This window comes from Colobus angolensis, unplaced genomic scaffold (assembly GCF_000951035.1).
Source record: "Colobus angolensis palliatus isolate OR3802 unplaced genomic scaffold, Cang.pa_1.0 Scaffold70, whole genome shotgun sequence".
In the NCBI taxonomy this organism is placed as follows: Eukaryota; Metazoa; Chordata; class Mammalia; order Primates; family Cercopithecidae; genus Colobus; species Colobus angolensis.
This window is the reverse complement of record NW_012120710.1, coordinates 6,325,317-6,348,743: the sequence shown is the minus strand read 5'-3', so window position 1 is coordinate 6,348,743 and position 23,427 is coordinate 6,325,317. Positions and strand designations below refer to the sequence as shown.

The 23,427-nt window shown below is 40.4% G+C and overlaps 1 protein-coding gene across 2 annotated transcripts in view; it reads right to left on the bottom strand.

The window, feature by feature from the left end:
- Positions 1-23,427, bottom strand: part of PARM1 (prostate androgen-regulated mucin-like protein 1) — a 115,839-nt gene that overhangs the window by 5,494 nt on the left and 86,918 nt on the right. For both annotated transcript variants that reach the window (XM_011927179.1, XM_011927178.1), the window contains one exon: positions 7,967-8,045. In XM_011927179.1, the coding sequence (XP_011782569.1) occupies positions 7,967-8,045 (79 nt within the window). The remainder of the gene's footprint in view (positions 1-7,966; positions 8,046-23,427) is intronic.

Genomic DNA, 23,427 nt, shown 5'->3' with positions numbered 1-23,427 from the left:
TCATCACCTTCTAACACATGATATAATTTACTTGTTATTGCTTCTCTTCCCTACCTAGACTATAACCTCCACGTAGGTATGGATTATTTGCCTGTTGTGTTTATTCTTAGCTCTAACTCCAGCACCCAGAAGAATATCTGACACATAGTAAGTCCTCAATATGTGTTTTTGAAAGACACAGTGATTGGAAAAAATAAATCCAGAGTTCCCTTCAAAACTGATCTGTTCATAAGACGGGAGCTTCCTGGAAAGGAATATGGTCATTTTAAGACTAAAACTAATGGCAGGATTAGAAAAACATCACAAAATGAGCATTTGTTACCTCTAAGGCTCATGCTAGCATATGGATTATTATACCTTGCCACTGGAAATCATGTATGCTAGATACAGTACAAAAAATGACCACTCCCACTAATTTTTATCTCAACTAGATGTGAAAATTAAACAAAATGAAAACACAATTCGAAGGTGCAAAAAGCATTTGGTATACTTTTATCTGTGCTAAAATAATTGCTATTGCACTTTTGAAGCTTATTTACATCTGCCAGGTATTTGCAAAAAGATGATTTTTTTTTTTTTTTTGGCAAAGAACTAGACCTTGGCTGTGCTCATTTCAAACTCTTAGCCTTCAAAATTCTGATTTATGTCCTGAAGGCTGACTCAGCTGACCTAATCTATGTACCCGAAAACCTGAAGATGTTCCACAATTTACTTTGCTTTCCATAAAGACTCACATTCATTTCTGTGGGTGTGGGAATGAAAGCGACCACAAATGGAAACCCAGAAACACCACTGCTTCTTTGATCTATAGAAATAAGGGAGGTCGTTTTGGTAAACAAAGGTCATGGGCTGTCTATGGCCCAAATTTAAAACCTCCAGTTCCAAACAAGTCCTTTAGCAGGATGGTTGAGAAATGGAAGCTATAGAATGAACAAGTTAAAACCTTGTAACTAAAGCCCTGGAGCCCTGCCTAAATTTCAGCATAACTTACTGCTGCAAGCCTGGCAAACATCTACTTAATAAACATGCTCCTTTATTGATAGGGTACTCCTGCTTCACCTTTGTACGGTAATTGAACTTCTCACAGAATTTTTATATCTATCATATAATTTTATTCTCATAAAATGTAAGTTTGGTCAATAAATGTATGTCCTTGAATAAGTTTTTAACCCCCTATTTCTTCATCTATAAAATGGAGAAACTTTTTAAAAAATTGCTTTATGGTTGTTAGGAGGATTAAATAAGGTAATGAATATAAAAGGCTTGCCACATAGTAAATGCACACTGAATGTTGGCCAATATTGTTTTTTAATTTTTAATATGATAAATCTTATACAAGCACATGGTGAATCTGCCAAATAGTTAAAAATGTCATTGAATGAAAAGTGAACCTCACTCCCACTAGGAACTCTTGAAACTATATCCCAGGCATAGTTATAAAACTAGTTTCTTACATGATTGTTATTGTATTTGAATTTTTAAAATGTATTAATATGTTGGAATGGGGATTAGAGGTTTAAAAATCTTTGGGCTGTCAGGTTTTACTGGCTATGGTTATCTTAGGCAAGACTATTTGGTTAATGCTATATCTGAATCTCCTATATTGTAAGACACATCTATACAAACACTAGTAAAATAAAGGAAAAAGACTGGCCTTTACTTTTTTTTTTTTTTTTTTTTTTGGCCTTCCCATTGAAGAAACAGTGAGTTGAGTAAAATGCTGATAAGTGAGGAAAGATATACAAGAGATATGGATGAACCAAAATTGGGAATGTACTGAACCCATAGGGCTTATTTACCACATTAATGAGCTTAAACAGGAAAAATTGGGTGTGCAGGGATTCCAGCCAGGTTTGGATAAATTGGATACTATTGTAGTAAGAGTAAGACAAACACATTTTTTTTTTGTATATGTGATAAGAGGACAATAATTAGTGAGCATGTTAAACTTTCTCTCTAGGTCAGATGGCCTACTACTGGCAGACAATCATCACAGAAAAGGTCTACACATTGGCACATCTGTTTATCTGTAAACTAGTTCAGTGCCACGAGGTAGCTAGTAAAAGTCTGTGTGGTTTAACAGATTCCCATGGCTTTCCCTTCCCCAAACCCTGGTTCTTCTTGATTAGGAGTAAACAAATGTTATTGCTGCACCCGCAAACTTTCCTATTCAGACTCATTAACTCATCCAATAAATGTTCATTAAGCAACTACTATGCTAGGGACTTGACATTGTTCTAGTGGAGGAAATTGGTAGAGAATGCACTGATTCCAGCGCAGGGAAGCACATGGTATGAGGGCAGCATGCACAGCAAGGAACTCAGTATGGAGAGGTGGGAGAAGGCTTCCCAGAGAAGGTCTCTCTTGAGCTGGACAACTTGAAATTAGCCAGATGAGAAAGGGGTGAACCAAACACCTCTCACAGAAGGATCAGCATGTTCAAAATTACAAAGGCAATATATCTGAAACAGGACAATATATATGAAACAACAAGGCAATCTCTCTGAGAAACTCTACAGCAGAGAGTGTGTTTGGCGTGGGTAAAACACTCAAAGTGTGATCCTTGGACCAGCAGCACTGGCATCACCTTTGAGGTAGTTAGAAAGGTAAATGCAAGGGCCCCACCTGGACCTACTGAATCAGAATCTATGGGGATGAGACCCAGAAAATTCTGTTTTTAATAAGCTCTTCCATTGATTCTTATGCACATTAAAGTTTAAGAACCACTGAGGGAGAAAATGGAGTAAACAAGACCTAAAGAACTCCAAAAGGTGACTTGAAAAAGTCAACGGTGTATAACAACTTCTAGAAGATCTCGGCCTTTTTGGCTGGCTGGGCCTACTCTAACAACCAGAAGGTATCCAGTTGTACAACATGCAATCACCAGAAGACATAAAGCAAAATAGGTGACGTCTAACAAGACGTCTTAAAAGACAGGTCCTGTTGTGTCTATAAACTAAGATTGCATTTATTTTTGTGAAGAGAACACCCCATGTAGTCTGTCTGGGTCACTAGCACACCTAATTATAGCAACATCCACATCACCGGTCTTAGCAGATATGGTCTCCTGTGTAGGGAGATTATCTCTTGGTTGAACAGTTTTGAGTCAACTTAAACAAATCAAAACAGACTTATCTTATTCTTCAATCATCACTAATTAAAGACACTTCTGCAAAAGGCAGGCAGGGCCTTTGCTTTCTTTTAAAGTTGCAAACAAACCCTGGCATAAAGACTGCTCAGAGATAGTTTCCATTTATAAATGTGTAACATGGATGCAACTTCACAGGCGTTTCAGAACAGCACTAACGAAACTGCCAAACTGGAACATGGAAGAGCACCATATCAATATTCAATTAGGAAATGAGCTGTTGTGCCATCTTTCTCCTCCTCCTCTCCCCTCTCCTTTGAATTCCTACGCCTACTGAATGGAAATGGTAGGATGGACACTGCGCTCCCAACCTCACAGCCTATGTGTTGGTGGTTACCAGTTTACTGAGTCCCTATTTACTAAGCACTATTCTAACAATGACCACAGCAGTAATGGTAATTGCCCTTCCATCATTCTCACCTCATACCAGGCACTGAACGTTTATATGTATCATAATTTAATCTTTGTAACAATCTTGAGTTAGGTACTATTATTATTATAGTCTCATTTTACATGAAGAAACTGAGCACAGAGTGGTTAAAAAACTTGCCCCAGGCTGGGCGCGGTGGCCCATGCCCATAATCCCGGCACTTTGGGAGGCCGAAGCAGGCGGATCACCAGGTTAGAAGATTGAGACCATCCTGGCCAATATGGTGAAACACCGTCTCTACTAAAAATACAAAAATTAGCTAGGTGTGGTAGCGTGTGCCTGTAGTCCCAGTTACTCAGGAGGCTGAGGCAGGAGAATTGCTTGAACCCGGGAGGCGAAGGTTGCAGTGAGCCAAGATCACACCACTGCACTCCAGCAGCCTGGGCCACAGAGGGAGACTCCGTCTCAAAAAAAAAAAAAAAAAAGAAACTTGTCCCAGAGTGCATGTTCTTAGTCACCATGCTACAGTCACTCCAGTTACTCTGCATTCATCACTTCATTTCATCTTTAAAACAACCTTGAAAGATACAAATTATTAGCTCTATTTTTTACACATTGAAGAAATTGAGGATCAAGAAGTTAATAATTTGCTCAAGGCTGCCTAAATAGTAAGTAGAAGAGTCAGCATTAAACTTGACTGCAAAGCTCACATTTTTCCCTCCACACCACACTGCTGCAGGTTAAAAGCTGGGGTCATAAACCAAGAAGGACCCTGGGTTCAGGACAGTTCATTTTATAAGTCATATCCAAAAGTGGCTCAGGTTACAAAAAGATGTGGTTCTCCAGGCAGGGGTCACTGTGACAAAACTAGGGGTCATGGGTCCCTGGAGAAAGGGAGTGTGAAAAGCAGATGGCTCTTAAGTTTACAATGTCTTTAGAGGAAATGAGGATTTGGGAAGAAAGGTGAAAAGTCCCAACGCACTGTTAGCAGAGCTTGCCAAGCATTCTATTTTTCTGGTCATGAGGCTGCCTTTTCAAGCAGATTCTCCCCTTGCATTTGCAGAGAACTTGGCTGAGCCAGGGCCATATCCTATGGTTGCAGGTCAGAAGCTAATGGCTCCCTATGGGTTGTGATTTTAGTCACTTGCCGCTCCAGCCAAACCAGCTAAAAGACCACAGAAAACAGACTTTTTGTTATGTTATTGTTTTTAGAAATCTGGAATGAAGAAAGAAGAGTAAGTTCCTAACCAAAGCAAAGCCTATCCTTAGGAACATACATGCACACACACATGTCAATTGAAGTATTTTTGATGAATGATTAATGGGGCTTTCCGACAATCTGGCAAAATAACAGTTGAAGGGGTTTTAGCATAGCCTTAAGATTCATAACAACGATTAATCTCTTTATGTCATCATTTTACCGAAATAATTAATAGAGAAGCAGAAAGGGGCTTTCCTTAGGGGGTTTCTGAAACCCCTTAAGGGTCTAATAACTGTATCCATTCATTCTTAAGTTTATAGTGCTTAAACTTAAGTAGCATAAGAGATAAATAGCAACCTTATATTTATGCCACTGTGGATCTTACTATATTTAGGAGACAGAAGTTGAATGGGGAAGAATAATAATGATTTATTCAATTTAATCATTTACTTAATTTATCTGGTGCTCTGAAGGCCTGGGGAAAATATGGCTTAAAATAAAATTTTAATCAGCACTCATCAGAGCAAATTGTAATGGCCTGCTAACAAAATTTTCCAAGCATGGTAAGTTCTGTGATGGCAGAACTGTGTCACATCACTGATGTGGACTGGCACATGGCTGACGCTCTACAGCTGTCTATCAAGGACTGTCTTCCTGGTGCTCCTTCCAGTCTACCACTTTGATGATGATGATGATGTTGGCAGTGCTGTGTACTTGCTTCCAAACAAAGCTACAAGGTAGAAACTACTGCCTTTATCTTACAGGTGAGGGAAATGAGGCTGAGTGGTGCTCTATGACATGCCTAGGTCACAGTGCTGGAAGTAGTAGAGCTAGGATTTGAACTGAGGTCTCCCTGCTTCTGGAATCTGAATTGTTAATCACTGTTTTAGACTGCCTGCGTATAGCCAGTGTGGGTTTAGAGGTGGTAAACTTGAATTCTTGCCAAAGTGAAGAGGAAGAGTCCTTCCAGTTATTTCTGCACCCTTTTGGGGAAGTGTGTAGCAAGAAGGAAGTGTTTCTATTTCACTCCACACGTCAGTGAAGGTCATATTTTTGATACTGTAGCCCGTTAGGAACTCACCATTGGCGATTCTAAAATGACTCTAAAATTTATGTGTAAGTTCCTTTTTGGGGAGGAGGGGCAGAACATATTTTTCAACAGATACTTTGTTATAAAATGGAAACGAGGTTCCCAGAGTAGTTCATAAAAGCCAATTTAACTCGTAATTAAAATACGGTGTATCTGCAGCAATAAACTAATAATTAAACCAGATGGAAAAAGGTACCATTCAGTAAGACATAATTTATAAAATTAAGTTGAGTGCTCAAGGACATGCAGACTTAATGAAGAGAAATTTTTTTTAAATCTGGGGGAAACTTCTGGATGCTTTTATAAAATATTTTATTAGAAACAGATCATGCGAGCCCTTTCATTCCAATTTCTCTTCAAAACCTGGCTTTCCTGTTCTTTGTATCATTGATGCAGGTGATATTGCAAGGCACTCTCATACTTGACATTATCAAGATTGATTTGGTGCACATTTAGAATACAAGATGGAGGGAGATAAAAGGGAAGGAGGAGGGAAGCGCTCCCAGTGGGCACTGGGTGGGGCTGGGCGATGAGTGGGGATGAGACGAGGCAGCAGCAGAGTGGATGTGTGCTCTGAGATGAGGAATCATATCCATGAGCTCTACATGGGAACAAGGGCAGGAGGGAAGGACAGGGTGGTGCAGCTTCTTGAGGAAGAAGCATGGCTGCTGTGGGGACAAGTCAGGGGTGTCTGTGTGTGTGTGCCACAGTGCCCATGGGATTGTGTGTCCTTATGCTTCATTGCTTATTTGTTCAATATATCAAGCACCGTCTTGGTCCCTAGCACTGTCCTCACAGACAAATCCAGGTCCTCAAGGACCTACATTTTTTGTGGGGAAACGAGACAATAAACAAGCAACGCATATGCAAAAACAAAATGATAGCTAGAAAATAAAATAATAGACAGTGGTCATAGCCAGGATGGACTTAACAAGGCACTAAGAGAGTAAATAACAGGGGCCCTAAACCGGAAAGGACATCTCTCAAAGGAAGTGAGATGAAAGTCCATGTACACAGCATGAGTAGGAGCTAGAAGAAAAGCATCTCAGGGAGGGACTAGCAAGATCCCAGGGCCTGGGGAAGGAAGGACAGAACCTGATGTGTCCTAAGAATTGGTGGGAGCTGGAGTGACTGGCGCTCAGGGCTTCCGAGGGAGAGAGGGATGTGACGATTGGAAAGAGGGAGGCAGGCATGGTCCAGGATGACTGAGGGCCATGCTGAGGAGTTACAATTTAATTCTCAGTGCAAGGGGAGCCACTGGGGTTTTTCAGGAAGGGGGTGACAGGGCAGAGGAGCTTACATAGAAATAGTTCTGGCTGCTGAGAGGAGAACGAATTGGAGGTCAAGGGTGAGTGTCCTCACCATGCAGCCTGTGTCTTTCTGTCCTTTGTTATGGGCACTGCACAGACTGGGAAATAAGACTGTCACTTGCCATCTGGCATATTACAGCTGGAAGGACACTCAGAGACTGTGAGTAATGTGATATTGAGACTTGATTTCACAGACCAATAGAAGACATAAATGGAGGACTCACAGAGTATTGCAACTTCCTATTAGGCTAAAGAAAGTAAAATCTCAGCTACTATCACTTAATGTCATAGGAGAAAAGATATTTTAAAACCAAAAATATAAAGACATAATCATAGGGGAAAAAAATAGTTTTATAGGAAAAGCCACACCTTCCTTATATTTTTTTACGTTTTGCATTAGAATCAGTGGAAACCTCATTAACAGATTGGGTACAAATCCACAGTTCGATATTCAGAACATCAGAATTTAGGAACCATTGATCCCACCCTTCTACCCCCTTTCACAGATGAGAATAGGTGAGCTTTAGGAGGCATGTGGCTTTCCCAGGGTAATGATGTACATTCAGGACAGAGAGCCTAGGCTTCAGTCTCCCGACTCCACGTTAATTCTTCTTCCATTGCATCATCATGCTGTATATCTCAGCTTACTTCTTCTACTTTGCCAAGGTACATCTATACCTGTGTTGTGCGAAGTAGGAGAACACCTGCCATTTTTCATTTCTCTGCCAATATTTCTGAGGGCTCAGATACCTATTAAGGAACAAGTATCCAGCAAAACAGCACTCAGAACCAGAGCCCAACAACACAGAATCCTTTTCTTTATAGAGAAGAGTAAGCTGCGTCTCACCTGATCTTTAGGTAGGCCGCAACTCCAAACACCAGCAGCACCACGGCAATGACTGTCACGGTAATGGCGGCGATGCTGCCTGTGGGGGAGGAAGGGCACAGAAAAGAAGATACATGAGGATACGGGGCATCACGTGACTTTGGCGTGCATAGGTAGTCTCCACCTTCTGTCTAATCCCATCTTTTCTCTGAAAGGGGAAAAAGCCACTTCAGATCCTTCTGTATGACATTCACAGTTAGAATAAAACCCAGGATCTTAACTCTGTTACCAAAACACTTTTTATGCAGGTGAAATTGGGTAAATGGTCAATATTTATCAAGACTTTTTGGCTGACCTGGAATTCAGAGAGGAGCACTTAGTCACATTTTGATTATCTTTTTAAGAATGACATCAATCTGTTGTTGTTGCTGCTGCTGTTGTTTGCAGGGGTAGTGGGTTTTGCATTTCGTTTTGTCCTATTTTCTTCCTTTATGGGCTCTGCCTCTTCTTTCTACTACTTGTGAAATATTGAGAGACTTAGGATGTTTTATTCAAGGGTCACTACAAAGTAATGCGGTTGGTTTTTTCATAAAAATATCAGCAGTATCCACTTTAAAAGGGTCGCCTTGGTAGGAAATACACTAATTTTCATGAGGCAATCAAGTCAAAGCATTTTAAAACATTCCTCTGTGGGAAATATGTTCAGTTTTCATTCTTGAATAGTAAATTTGGTTTTATAGAGAATAAAGCAAAGTTTGATATATAGAATAAGGTCAGGTCTGATTGGTAACACTATTTTGTGTTTGTAGAAATATCCTGGTGTGATATAAAGTAACGTGAATGTTTTATTCTGTAGTTTGAAATCTGGTTCCAAAAGCAACTATTAATGGGCAGTTTAAAAAAACTCTTTGAGCATGTACCCATGTAAGAATAACCATACCTCCTCCAAATACTACTTTGAAGCACAACATGCTTTTTGTGTGAGCTTTGCATTAATAATTAATATACTTTAGTTTTATTTCACCTTAAAAATGGAAAGAATCAATTGGGCTCTTGTCCCCTAATACTTAAAGTGAGTTTTTGGCACTAAAGCTGGTAAATGGTTAGGAACCCCATTTACTCTTTTAGGCAACTGGGAAATTATTTACTAGTACTTCAACAAATGAATTGGACTCTTTTAAACACACTGCAAAGAGCACAAGAGATTTGGAGTCTGAATATGTGGATTCAAGTGTGGTTCATTAGTAGCTGTGTGACCATGAACTATTTACTTAACCCTGATGACTCTTATACTACTTACTTGCTGAGACAGAGGAATAAGAGTGTTCTACCCATCTTGCATGATTTTAAGGGGATTAAATGAGATGCCAGGTGCACCAGTCTAAAGCACTATGCAAATATATGATCCTGGAACAATTCTCATCTCTTGTGTGCTAGGTCTCAAAAGTGATGACTCTCCCCCACATTTTTGGAGATTTATCACTGTAGATTATTTTAGTATCTCTTCTTTTATTTATTTATTTTTGTCTGCTAGTTATGAATGGCTCCTGTTACTGTTCGCTTTATTAGCCTTCCCACCAAAAGAATTATAGCACAGTTAAGAAGCCAATCAGTCCACTTGTTAATTCTTTAGTAACTTCTCAAAAGCTTTGGATGAAAGAATGCTACATCAGACATCCATGCTCCTGCTGGTTATAATTTCTAAAAGAGAGATCAAAAAAAAAAAAATCATTTCTGACATTAAGACTGAGACCAGAGCTTGTCGTGTCTACGAAGACTTATCATATTTAACCATTTCAGAGCTTACAAGCTTCTGAACACTCACAGATCCATTTCTTTGCTCCTGGAATCATTTTGAGCCAGATTAATGTAATTATCAGAATAATTCTCTTTCCCTTGTAAAGACAGAATTATGGCACTGAATGATCAAATGTGCAGACTGGGTCAAGCAGAGAACATCCGAGGTCAGTTCCCCTTTTGGAAAACCTCCACTCCTATTTTGAAAGACTCCTCTTGGCTTCTTGGCCTCTAAACTGTGTTGAAATTAGAACAATTCAAAGTTCACTGAAGCCTCGTAATAGCTCTTTTAAAAGCTTATGAAAGGAGGGTTATAACCACAGGGTAAGGTGATAGGAGTATTTTAAGATTCAAAAAGATACAGTCATTGCAATTAAGAGCAGTGTAAAAAACTGACCTTTTAATTTAATTTCTCTTTTTTGAAAATGGAAGAAAAAAGAAGGAATATAGCTGATTTTTCCGCAGGACTCTTCTTTCTTGCTCCAGGGATAGCTTAATACAGAAAATCACAGGTTTGGCCTTTTTCAGAGATTCTTCTCTAACTTTAGCAGTTGGGTCCCCTCCAACTTTGTGATTTACTGAATTTATTTATATACCACCTCTTTCTAAAGATAAATCAGGCAGGTTCTCCAACTAAAGTGCATTCTTTTTTTTTGGATTGTAAGTGATAGAGTGACCACTTCTCCTCCATGTAATGGGTGGCTCTTTAGCTCCAAGTTTACCCCCAATCTTCAAATGGGGCTCTTCCACGTCACCCTATCATGTCCACAGAAGACAGCCTATATGACCAGAGCTGGAATTAGCCAGTTATTTTCCTCCTGATGGGCCCTTGAGGGCAGCTGGGCAAAGGGGCACTCCTGAGAGTTTGCACAGCCCAATATAAGGCCAAATGGTATAAGATAAAATAGATAGTACTTAAATATTTGAACCACTGTATTAACTATTCTGCTACCCACTGACTCTTCTCAGTGGATGCCAGCCATGGGAACAAGAGTCCTCCAGAAGCAGAAAATCTTTATCTGGCCCTGAGCCTAGAAGATCTTGTATCCTGAGCTTGCTGTTACCTCCACAGCAGTGGCTGCTTTCAGAAGCAGCTGGTAACATCAGCCCTGGGAAGTTCCACACCTGAGGGCATCACAGTTTGGGAACATAAAGGGGTTGCTAAGCCCATGTTAGCACAACTTTATAGGGTGACTGAAAAGGCTTTATTTCCTCCTTGTGAAAACAAATGCCATTTCCCCCTGAGTTCTGTTTAAACTAAACTGGAATTCCCCTCCTCCTCCTCTTACATTTTTCAATATGAGGAAGGGAGAGAAAAAAATGAGGAAGGTGTGGCTGGGGGCAGGGGAGCCTCTGCCTTATGAGGAAGGTGCAGGACACTGACGGGCAGTGCACTGGGAGTGGAGACACGGGGAAGGTGGCTCGCATTTCATTTCTTCCTCATTGGGATTTGTAAGTTAGAGAGTGGGTGTGACTCATGTGATAAAGCCCTGGAATGGGCAGAAATTAAGAACTGGAGGAAACTTATCTATATTTTTTATAATCCAAGATACAAGAATATTCCACTGTGCTAGCACATTTCACTCTACCAACATGTTCTGCCTATCCAAAGGGTTGGTGAAGGCTTGTGAACCAAAGCCTCTTTGAATTTTGGTCTCCCTGAAGTCTGGAATTCCTCAGGGTTGCATTTTGCCACTTTTTTTTTTTTAATGGCCCAGGACCAGAATAAACGGGCTAAAGAAGAACCATAGCTACCATTTGCAGGTGATTACGTTGGGTTGAGACTGTGCGCAAAACTGTATAGCTATCATCTTATTTAATTCTCTTTACAAGGTGGAAGAATTGTTCCCATTTTATGGATGAGGAAGTTAAGGCTCAGAGAGATTAAGGTTTTACATGTGGTAAATGATTGAACTAGCAATCGGACCCAGTACTATTTAATCCAGGTTTTGCATTTTTAATCATTAACTTTTCTTAGCTTGGCCAGCTCCTATTCTTCTTCATCATCTAGCTAAATATCAACTCTTCTGAGCCATTTTCCTTGACACCCCTGAATAAATTACAGTGTTGTTGTGTGTTCTCAGATCTCAGCATCGACTTCTTTCAAGCATTCTGTGTTATGTTCATATGCTTCCCTAGGTCAATTCTATTCGTGGCCATCTTGCATCTCTTCCCATTTCTTTGTGCACTGTTAGCTTAAGGCACCATCTTTGCCCCACAGTGGATACTTAACTGATGTATTTAATGTTGAATAAACAAATATAATTTTAGCTTAAAAAAGATTACTGGAAAATTTTTTTTTACCTTAATAGCTGTGCTAAGAAAGTTTCCACACAGCTGACTCACCACATATTCACCTTGGAATCACCTGCTCCAGTTCTTACTTGAGTACCTACTCCTAGGACTACATCTGTGGTCCCACCTCCCCAGCCCCCTGCCCTTCTCACTGTGCACTTGAAAGTCCCCATCAGTGACCAAGGTGGTTAGCTGGAGGAGAGTTCATTTAGGAATGAATTAGTCCATTCTCATGCTGCTAATAAAGGCATACCCAAGACTGGGTAATATATATATATATAAAGGTTTAATGGACTCACAGTTCTACATGGATGGTGAGGCCTCACAATCATGATGGAAGGTGAAAGGCACATCTTACATGGCGGCAGGCAAGAGGGCATGGGTAGGGTAACTCCCTTTTATAAAACCATCAGATCTTCACTATCATGAGAACAGCATGGGTAAAACTCACCCCCATGATTCAAGTATCTCCCACTGGGTCCTTCCCATGATGCATGGGGATTATTACAATTCAAGTTGAGATTTGGGTGGGGACACACAGCCAAACCATATCAAGGAATAACTGTCTAAATAGAGTCAGATAACATCCTTGAAGCAGCCAGAGCAAACTCCTGGTCAGCCTGGTTGGCCACTACTCCACTCCCCTACAATCCTGAGGAAGGAGGCTGCCTTCGGGGTTATTCCTTTCCCTGCTTTAGCTCTGTTCTATACACTGAGGCAGTCCAGGAATGTGTGGCATCATTTAAGAGTCTCTCTCCCCACACTCACACATCCCCATGGGCCGGCACGCCACACACATGGGCCTCTTTTCTTTCTCACACACTCAGAAGGGATTCTGTTCATGTCTAAGCCTCCTGCCTCTCACTTGACCAAAAGGGTCTTTCTATATTCCTGGGCTTAGCAATATTCTCAAACCTCAAATGTTCCTCTAGGGACTCTTCTCATTGAGAGATTTTCTTTTTATTTCACTTTAAACATGAAATAAACACTTTATTTGAGCTCTTTGGATGAAAGATTAGTATTCGCCAATTGTATCAAAAATGTAAATATTAGGACATGATGGGATGAACCCAAACAACCTCTGAAGAAAGAACTTTGCTGGGCTCTTTAAAGAAGTTTTTGTTGCTCTGAGAGAGCTTGGGGTGGAGGAGGTGATGGTGGAAAGTTTCCAGAGGTGAAAAAGAGGTGAGTGTCTCATTGCTATCCATAGATGACTCCTGAGCCACATTCTCCTTGAAAATTCACCAGTCAGCTTATTTAGAAGGTGCGTGTAAATACTTGACCAAGTTCCTGAGTATGTGTGCATGCCTCTGATCTATTTTGAGAAGAGTCTTTAACAAACCTCTTGACTGTTTTTCAATATTCTTGCTCTTTTCTTTCCACTTCCTGGTCCAGAGGTTAGGTAAGAATCAGAGAAGAGGAGCAGGTGGCCACTTCAGAGTGTGTGGCGGCTCCTTCAGTCAAGGTCACCAAGAGGGAAGGAACATTTTGTGTCAGAGGAATTCTTTCTCTTTAAAAGCATGTGTCCGTGGATGTGCTGGAGGAGGGAAGTGGGTGACTGGCGAGGGCTTGACAGTTAGAACTCTGTGCCTGCTGAAGCTCTATATATTATGCTAGGCTCTTCATTTTCACAGCAAGAGTATCAGATCATGTCTCCTTCCTCCAAAGAACAACAGTAATAGCAAGAGAAATAAACAACAACAAAAATAAAAGCAACTAACATTTTCCTGTTACTTACTGTGTGCCAGGGACTGTTCTATGAGCTTCACTTATTTCAGTTCATTTAATCCTCATGAGAACTCCATAAAGTAGGTATTCTTGTTATCTCCATTTTACAGTTGGCATAACTGAGTCACAGAGATGCTAAGGACCCAAAGCCACAGAACTGCTAAGTAGAAGAACTGGGATACAAGTACAGGTTCGAGAGTCCATGTGTTACCCACTAGGCTCTCCTGCCACCCTGGGCTCTAGTACTAAATCTTCAACTGTTTTAAAATAAAACCTACAGCTCTGGTGCATCCTCTGTCTGCTTTCTCTTAGTTGCCCTGGAATCAGGGTCTGCCTTAGGCTGTGTGATGGTGTGGGTCCTCTTGTACATACTGGTGAAGGAAGACTGAAGCTCAATAATTCAAATTAATTGGGAAGAGGGCTAGTTAGAAGCAGACAACAGTTCTAGAACAGCAGCCTTAGATCGTTCAGGTCATTGGTTTCTAGTGAGTGTTGTGGTGCAAAATAACTGCTCAGAATGCTGCCAAATGCTGTTCATTTCAGTGTATTAAATAACCCAGGGTATATGGTAACTGCAATTTGCTTCTAGTGGGGCGGTAGTGGGAGTAGGGTATAGTTTGTGAGATGAAGAGAAAGTTAGAAAAGAAAACTTCAGCTCTCAGATCTTAGACACTGCAACCTAGGTAGATCCTAATTTTACCATTACTGAAAGTCTCTTTGTTTTCTGGCCTTGTCTGCTTGGATTTCATTCTATTCTTCTTTCCATTCTACCCCATGCCAGGGGAAGCACATCTTGTCTCCTCCCTCTTACCCCAAATCCACCCTATAAGCTTCTCCTGAATGAACTCCATGGGCTCACCTTAAGCCAGGACAGTGTGGGGTAGAGAGACTCAATAGGCCAGGGCCCTGAGGTGTCACCACTCCATGGCAGAGGCAAGTGTCAGGCCCCAGGAACCATACTGGGGTGTGCAGGATTGGATGGATAGACAGGCAGGGAGGTAAGAGAGGTGAGTAGTGCCAGCCTCTGTATTTCTGCCTGTAACCTGTAAAGTCTGGAGCAGTCTTGGAAAGAGTTGGGAATGAAGCTGTTCTCTGATGGATGGGGCAGGACTTGGACAGACAGCAATGGAGGATCAAGGCAGGAACCACCTCGGAGGAGAGCAGACACCCAACATTTATGGGCCTGAAGGGTTTGCACTGGGCTTAAAGACAGAGCACCTTGACTGGTGTTCTTATCTAAAAAATGGACTAATCCCTGTCCTCTCCACCTCACAGGGCTACTGAAAGGATCAAATGAGATGAAATGCTTTGTAAATTAGCATGAACAAAGAGGGCTGTTGAGATCTTTGTAGAGGCCAGTGCCTTCATTTTATGGATTAGGAGACTGAAAGGCTGCAGGACTGACTAAGTGACAAAACGAGGACCGCAGGCTATATAAGAAGGCATAATGGAAATTAACAGAGATCATGTAAATGGTTGAGTACTCAGGACCAAATCATAAAAACTCTGAAAGTCAGGGATCATGGTGTTTGGCTTGATAGTTTGGGGAGCAGGGACCATGGAAATGCTTTGGGAAGAAGGATGCACCTTTTATGCAAAATCCTTCTCAAGTCCAACTTTCTCTTGGAACTCATCCCTGATGACAGTCACTATCTTGAGTCCTCTTTTTCTAGACATTTGCTGTCTTATTGTGTATAGGACAATTTGGTAAATTTATTTTAGCATGTAACTGATACTGCCATATGTAGCTGTGGGTGGTTATGCATATTATACATATAAGACATAGATGTATGAAATACACTGTAATACCAGTGGTTTTATGAGAATACGTTCTGCCTACTCTCTAGACTGAAAGTCTCTTAAAGCCAGGTATACCACATTATACTTTATTATTTGTCTAGGCCCAAAGTAAGTGATTCACAAAATCACTCTGATTTCTTCTGAAGCACAGCTACTTTAAAAAACCCGAACTTTATTAGTAGTTATGTTGCAAAAAGAAAGCATCTTTATAAAGAAAACAGCTTGCATAAAAGTATGCTACAGAAGTGTTTTTAATTAACACAACCTAAGCTTGTCCCTGTAAATAAGTAAATTAGCCCTTTTCCCCATTACTCCTCTCTCAAAATCTTTACATCATTAAGTTACTAGTCATTTGTTTACACAGAGTGGCAGAGGTAAACTTTATCAAAATTAGCCAAGTATTATCACAGCTGGAATGTTTTACCTCATGTTTGTACTGTTATCTACATGCTAGTTAGTGGGCAGAATTGGCATTCAAACTGTGGGGTAGGATCCCAACATCTATGTTTCCACTTCATGTCTTCAGAAGACCTGGTTTAGAGACTGGCTTCACTTTTATCTAAAAGGATGTTACCTACCTAAAACCTGTAGTTAAAAATGTATGCTAGAAATCTTAATCTTGGTTGAGATAATAAAATACTTGCTCTTGCACAAGCCCAGTGCTTGTTTCCTCTTTCTTCATTCCTTTCTCATAGGGGCACATCAGCTGTATTTCAAGGACCTGGGAAGCGCACGTTTGCAATTAATGCAAACCAGGCACACATGTCGGCACAGTTCTTGGTTACCATGGTTTTAAAGTTTCTTCACTTCACTTAGAAGTACAATCTTTTCCCACACGAATGAAGCCTCTTTTCCACTTGGAATTTATTTTAACTGTGTGTTCAGGTTGTTCAATTTCAGCTCTCTTTTGACACCTGTAATGTGAACTATACTGGTTTTCTAAGAATAATGAGAGATATTCTTCATTGCCTTTTCTCAAGGCAAAGCAGTGATCTTCCACCTTAGAACATCCGATTAACACACAGCAACTCCAGCTAAGCGTCCAGGATCAATCCCCTCATTCAGTTGTGCTAATGGTGCTCCCCAGATCAAAAGGAGTGTGCCAGGAATGAGGAACATCAGAGGCCAGGCTGGGGAATCTCAACTCCTAGGTCATCTCTGTGAAGGAAGCTTAGAGGGGTGAATAGGGACTGCAGGAAGCATGCCACTATCTTGCTCAGTAGGTGCCAGCATCTCCGTGAACAATGAGAGAGAAGAGCTTTTTGTTGTTGCTGTTGTTGTTACTGTCTCCTCTATCTCTTTAGTATTTCAGTGATGAAAACAAGGCATGACTATGGATAAAATAATACTAAAGGGGCTGGGAACAGTGGCTCACACCTGTAATCCCAGCACTTTGGGAGGCCAAGGCGGGTGGATCACCTGAGTTCAGGAGTTCGAGACCAGCCTGGCCAATGTGATGAAACTTTGTCTGTACTAAAAATACAATAATTAGCGGTGTGTGGTGGTGAGCATCTATAATTCCAGCTACTTGGGAGGCTGAGGCAGGAGAATCGCCTGAACTCGGCAGGTGGAGTTTGCAGTGAGTCGAAATTGTGCCACTGCACTCCAGCCTGGGCGATGAGAGCAAGCGAAACTCAGTCTCAAAGAAAACAAACAAACACAAAAACTAAAGGGAAAAATAAATGAGAAAAGTTGGCGTATGTCCTTTGCAAAAATCATCCAGTCTGCTAAGATAAAGGCTTAGATTCTTGTGGAGTTCACCAACCTTGGCAGGTGAGAGCTTCCACACTGGTATTTTCTTGGTTCAGAGGACATAAGCAAGAAGGAAGAACTTCTAAGAGCCCAAGACAAACTCCTAACCCTGGTTGCCAAGCAGTGTGCAAGTTTATCTTTTTTATCACAGAATACGGGCAGGGAACAGAGAGTCATAGTTTCAGGTTACCTATCCTGACACCTTGGCCAAGGGCAGTGACATCAATATAATTACTACAGTCCCAAGGACTCAGGGATCTCCTAGGAACCACTAGCTAAATTTAGCCTCACTCCATGTCATTAATCAGCAAGGCCATGCAGGATCTTGCTTTTGAATACTGTATTTACCAAGTGTTAATTTCTCCCAGACTCAGGAATTCAAAGTTTTGGAGTTAAAAACATTGGAAAGAAAAATAATTGCCAAACTTTGATGCAAGTTAACGGAAGAGTACAACTTCTAGGTCTCGACTGTCCAACCTTGGGGACAGATGGGACCCACGCTAAATCCTGCAGCTCAGCTTTTGTTTCCCCCAAGGCCCCAAGATTGCCTTTCTTTTAGCTAGAAATCTTCAGTTGTTTGGACTCCACTTTTCTTTGGATTTTCCAAGTTTTCTGAAACTGTTATTGTTTCAAATGTGAACATACCTATTTTTCTCCTTTACACTTTTTGGATTATGCTTTTCTGTACTATGCTGTAGGCGGGTACTTAAGTGGACTTTTATTATCTAATAGTCACAGTAATAATCCCTTTGGGAATCTTAAAGTGTTTTTACAAACATTCTAATTCTTCAAGTTAAGAAAATCAAAGTCTAGAAGAGTCAAAACTCTTGCTGGTTGGTATCCACACTGAGAATTAAGGACCCAACTGTAATAATAATAGCTAACATTTACACAGTGCTAACTATGTAAAAGTTAATATACTTGTCTTATTTAACCCTAATAAGAATCCTGTAAAACAGGTACAGTACTATAATTACCCTCATCATCTAGATGAGGAAAATGGAACACCTGTGATAAACAAACTTGCTCATTTCTCCCATTTAGCAAATAGCACAGGTGAGATTTTAACCAGGCAGTCTGATGCCAAAGCTTATGCTGTTACTAACATTCTTGCCTTCGTAGAGCCTGTCTTTGAAATGATTCCATGATTTCTCCACATGGAAATATGGCAATGTGTTTTTGATGGCCCATATCCATGGAGCTACTGAGATTTTATAATTTTAACATTTGCCTTCATCTTTGATCCTCTGGTCTACCCCTTGAAGGCCATGAGTCTGACAATAAAAGCATTATACTGTTAAATAAAATATCATCTCTTTTTGGCCAATATTTTTGTATCCTAGGACCCGAGGGGGAACAAAGCATGCTGAGGACAATATTAAGTTAGCATCCATTTTATGCACTCCTAATGCAATATTCCTGACTTGACTCTCTGAAATGGGATTTTTAGAACCTTTCTGATAAAGATGATGGGAGGGTGTTGATCCATTCTCATTTCCCTGTCAAATTATTTTATAACTAAAAAGACATGCTTTTTTGAGTTGGAAGATTAGAGTAAGGGTTCAGTCAGGGTATGGAATCAAGCATATCCATATCTGACATATTAATGGTATCAGCTGTGTTTATAAGTTAAATCCCACCTTCTCAGTAAACCATTTCCTCAGCCACTTTCATCATATGCGATTGGTGAAAGCATGTGAAACAGAAAAAGAAAATGGCTCTGTAAAGACAAAAACTTTCCAAATGTAATAAAAGGTGATGTTGGGACAATTAAAATACGTGATAGAGTTATATTGCTACTACATGACAAACTAAATAGATAGTAAATAGCTGATTTTATTACCTTGACATATATATCTCAAAAGATATTTTGGAAATATTTCAAAACCAGATTAAGATTTAGGTAATATAACTGAGCCAAAGGAGAAATATAGGAAGAAGAGACAATAATTCAGAATAATTTTTACTTAAAATAAAATCTGACAGCTGGAGCCCCTTATGGGAGTTTATCTGGCTTTAGGAAACTTTGAGGTTTAAACTAAGTTTAAAGAATAGGAAAACAACAAGTATATGAAGAAGTGCTCAACACCACTCATCATTAGAGAAATGCAAATCAAAACCACAATGAGATACCGTCTCACACCAGTCAGAATGGCTATTATTAAAAAGTTGAAGATAGATGCTGGTGAGGTTGCAGAGAAAAGGGAATGCTTATACACTGCTGGTGGAAATTCAAATTAGTTCAGCCACTGTGGAAAGCAGTTTGGAGATTTCTCAAAGAGCTTGAAACAGAGTTACCATTTGACCCAGTAATCTCATTATTGAGTATATACCCAAAGAAATACAAATAGTTCCACCATGAAGACACTTGCACATGTATGTTCATCACAGCACTATTCACAATAGCAAAGACATGGAATCAACCTAAATGCCCACCAATGGTGGATTAGATAAACACAATGTGTATATACACCATGGAATACTATTCACCTATAAAAAGAATGAAATCCTGTCCTTTGCAGCAACATGGATGGAGCTGAAGGCCATTAACCTAAGCAAATTATTGCAGGAACAGAAAACCAAACACTGCATGTTCTGACTTAGGAGGAAGGTAAACCTTGAGTACACATGGACACAAAGAAGGGAACAACAGATACAGGGACCTACTTGTGGGTGGAGGGTGGGAGTAGGGTGAAGATAAAAAATCTATAGGGCACTATGCTTATTACCTCAGTAACAAGATCTGTACAACAAACTTGCATGGCACACAATTTACCCATGTAACAGACCTGCACATGTACCCTCCAAAACTGAAATAAAAGTTGGAAAGAAAAAAAAAAAAGAACTGGGCACAAAAGAAAAAATATGAGTGAGAGTTTATAACAACCCACAGCATTGGCAGCCCTAGAGTCTATGGGAAAGCCAAAGAAGGGAGTCAGAATGGTGAGAAGAGAGGTGGGGTGGGCTTGGGGTGGGCAGCAGAAAGTCCTTTAGACATCTACACTGCTTAAAGGCATCTGAAGGGATGTCTCTGCAGACACAGTGAGGTGTTCAATTTTTCTTCATTCTCATTTCAAAGCACAGGATTAATGAGGCTAACACAATATGTGAATTTATTGTCTAAAGATTGATATTGTCACCAAAAATCACTGATTGATTTGATTGATTCATTGGACATTTATTGAAAACCTACACTGAGCCAGACACTGTTAGGTGCTGGGAATATATTTGTGAGCCAAAATAGACAAGGACCCACTTTCAGGTACTTTAAAAGCAGTGAAGGCAATGAAACACAAGAAAAATATGTTCTCCGTATGCTGTGAAGAAGAGATATGATTGACTTGTGAAAACTTGTAACTGGGAGGCCAACACTGGACAGGGGGCCCCATAAGAGACCTTCTGACCAGGTGCTATTTGAGCTGAGACCTGAGGAATGAGCTAGAATTAACCAGGTGAAGTGATGGGTTGTGAGAAAGTCCCAGGTAGCGTCCAAGTGAGTGAAGGCCCTAAATCAAGAGGGAGATGTAGGCACTCATGGAACTGAGAGACAGCCAGTGTGGGTGGTGCAGAGAGCGAGGGGAGGGTTGTGGGATGACACTGGGGTGACAAGTGGAGCCCACATAAAGTGAAGGTGTCTGGACTTCACCCTAAAAGCAGTGGAGTGCCCCCAGGGGCTGAGATGGTGGTGGTAGTAAGGTTATGTGAGACTTGATCAGATTTGTGTTTAATTGTCACTCTAGCCGCTGTGTGGACAACAGGGAGTAGGGAGATGGGTGGCGGAGGGAGGGAAATGAGGGGCAGTTGGGAGGCTATTGCAGTGGGATTATGGGAGCTCTGAGATAAAAACAAAGAGAAGTAGATGAATTTGAGAGCTACCAAGAGTTCAAAATCAACAGTACTCAGTGACAGAGTAGAGCTAGGGAGTGGGAGAGAGAGAACTGAAAAGATGGTGGCAGCACTCACCATAAGAGGACCAGGCCTGGGCATGTACAATGATCTAATATTTGTCAAGTTGAGCCTAAGATACCATACTTGTTAGATTATTGCTTTCTGATACATTCTGGCCATTTTAAAAGAATCTGACCGGGAAATGTTTACCATGGTCTTCTCACACCTATGTTTTTTTTTTTTTAATTAAATAATTGTTTTCCCCTTTAACCTATTTTTAATATGTCAGTTAAACAGATGGTCATTAACATACTACAATATACATTTTTTCACTTCTGAAATTTTCTAGGTATCCTTTTAAAATTATTGTTTCATCGTTTCTACAAATTGAGTCTTTTTTCAAATCTAAGGTTTATGGGTGTCTTGTAGAGCTGAAAGTCCCTTGCAGGTATGGACATAGAGATGTCTAGATGTCTGTGCCTGCTTAGTGCCCTTTATTTAAAGGTATTTATTGGCATAGCTCACACTGAGTAAATACTGGGGTTCAGATCAGCAATTTAATGTTCAATGGTCTTCACTAATTTTCACGGTTGTGTGTGTTTCTCTTCATAATGAAAATAATAGGATAGTGAAAGACCAGTGTACATGTGGATTTTACAGACAAAAGAGAATATCCACTTTGCAACAAGCACAGTGATTATAATTTTAAAGTTTGCATATGCAAGAACTGATGATGTTTTGAATATTACTTGTTTTGCAATGTCAGTTAATCCCTCAAGCATGTACTAAGCACCAAATTGTTCATAGCACCATTCAATTTTGTTCAGGGAGTCAAAAACACACTGTAGTCATAGTTTTCATCCTTGAAGAGCTCTGATTTAATAAAACAAAGTGACCCAAATTTAACACATCACATCTTTCTCTTTTCCTTTAAGAGCCAAGCAAAAGCTAAAAAATGAAAATCCATCAAAACTCTTCTTCTGCACAGCCAATTTTGCATGGCTGCTACCACCATCTGCTTCTCTTCCCACTGGGCACCTCCACCCCTGGGACCCAGCTGGCAACATCTGGCAACTAGCCTATCTAGCTCATTTCTGCAGTAATGCTGAAGCCCATCAGTTCTTCCCCAACTCTGTGTTTCTACTAATTCAGGTAGGATGGGCATTGTGAAAGGAACACTTGACTTAGGGTCAGTCAGCAGAACTGGATTTCAATCCTGGTCTGGTCACTCAAATGAGAACTTAGTCTCTCTGGACTTGTTTTGTCACCTGTAGAACAGATACTGCTGAGTTCACGCCACTGGGATCAGATGAGGGCTACCTGTGTCAGTCGCTAGCCCAATTCTTGGAACATATACATTCTCAGTATGCTTCATATGACATGAACCTCATGTCTTCTGTAAAGGATAATTGTAATAAATAATTACCATAGTATAAAAAGCCAAAAGGACCTGAGAGATTGCTTGTCCTGTATTCAGTTTACAACCAAGCCCTTTTAAGTTAGAGTAGTTAAGTGATATGCCTACTATCAGTGCACGACAATGACAAACCAGAAAACAGTTATAAACTGGCATACATGGTTCCAATTCTGAACTCCCTGCAACTTGACATACATATTCCCATCAGTTGAATACTTTTAATATATGATTCTCAATATGTTCTTCCCCTGATCAAAAGCCTTTGGTGACTACAAATGGCCTAGAAAGTATAACCAATTGTCTTAGGCTGCTCCCTAGGGTTCTCTAATGCTTGTCCTGACGGCATCCTTCCTACATCTGCAGTGTCTCCCTCTATGTAGCTTGGGACCCAAACTAGGTTACTCACTATGCTGTGCACCATGTGCATACTACATTGTGATGTCCATGAGTGAAGTGACTGTATTACTCATGGCTATATCCCTAGTATTTAACCAGATGCCTGGCTCATAGTAGAAGCTCAATAAATATTTGTTGAAGATGGTGGGCATTCTTCAACATGATAAATAAAATAATAACAATGATAATCACACCAGCAGAATAGTAATAACAGTAAATAATAGTAAAGTAGCAACCATAGCCATTGATTGAGCTATTGCTCAATAGCCATATGCTATAAGTTTATTATCTTACCTGAACCTACCAATAACCCCATCATGTGAATACTATTCCTATCCCATTTTACTGATGATAGGATCAAGGCTCAGGGAGATCTAATAACTTCCCTAATATCAGTTGATTGACTGTT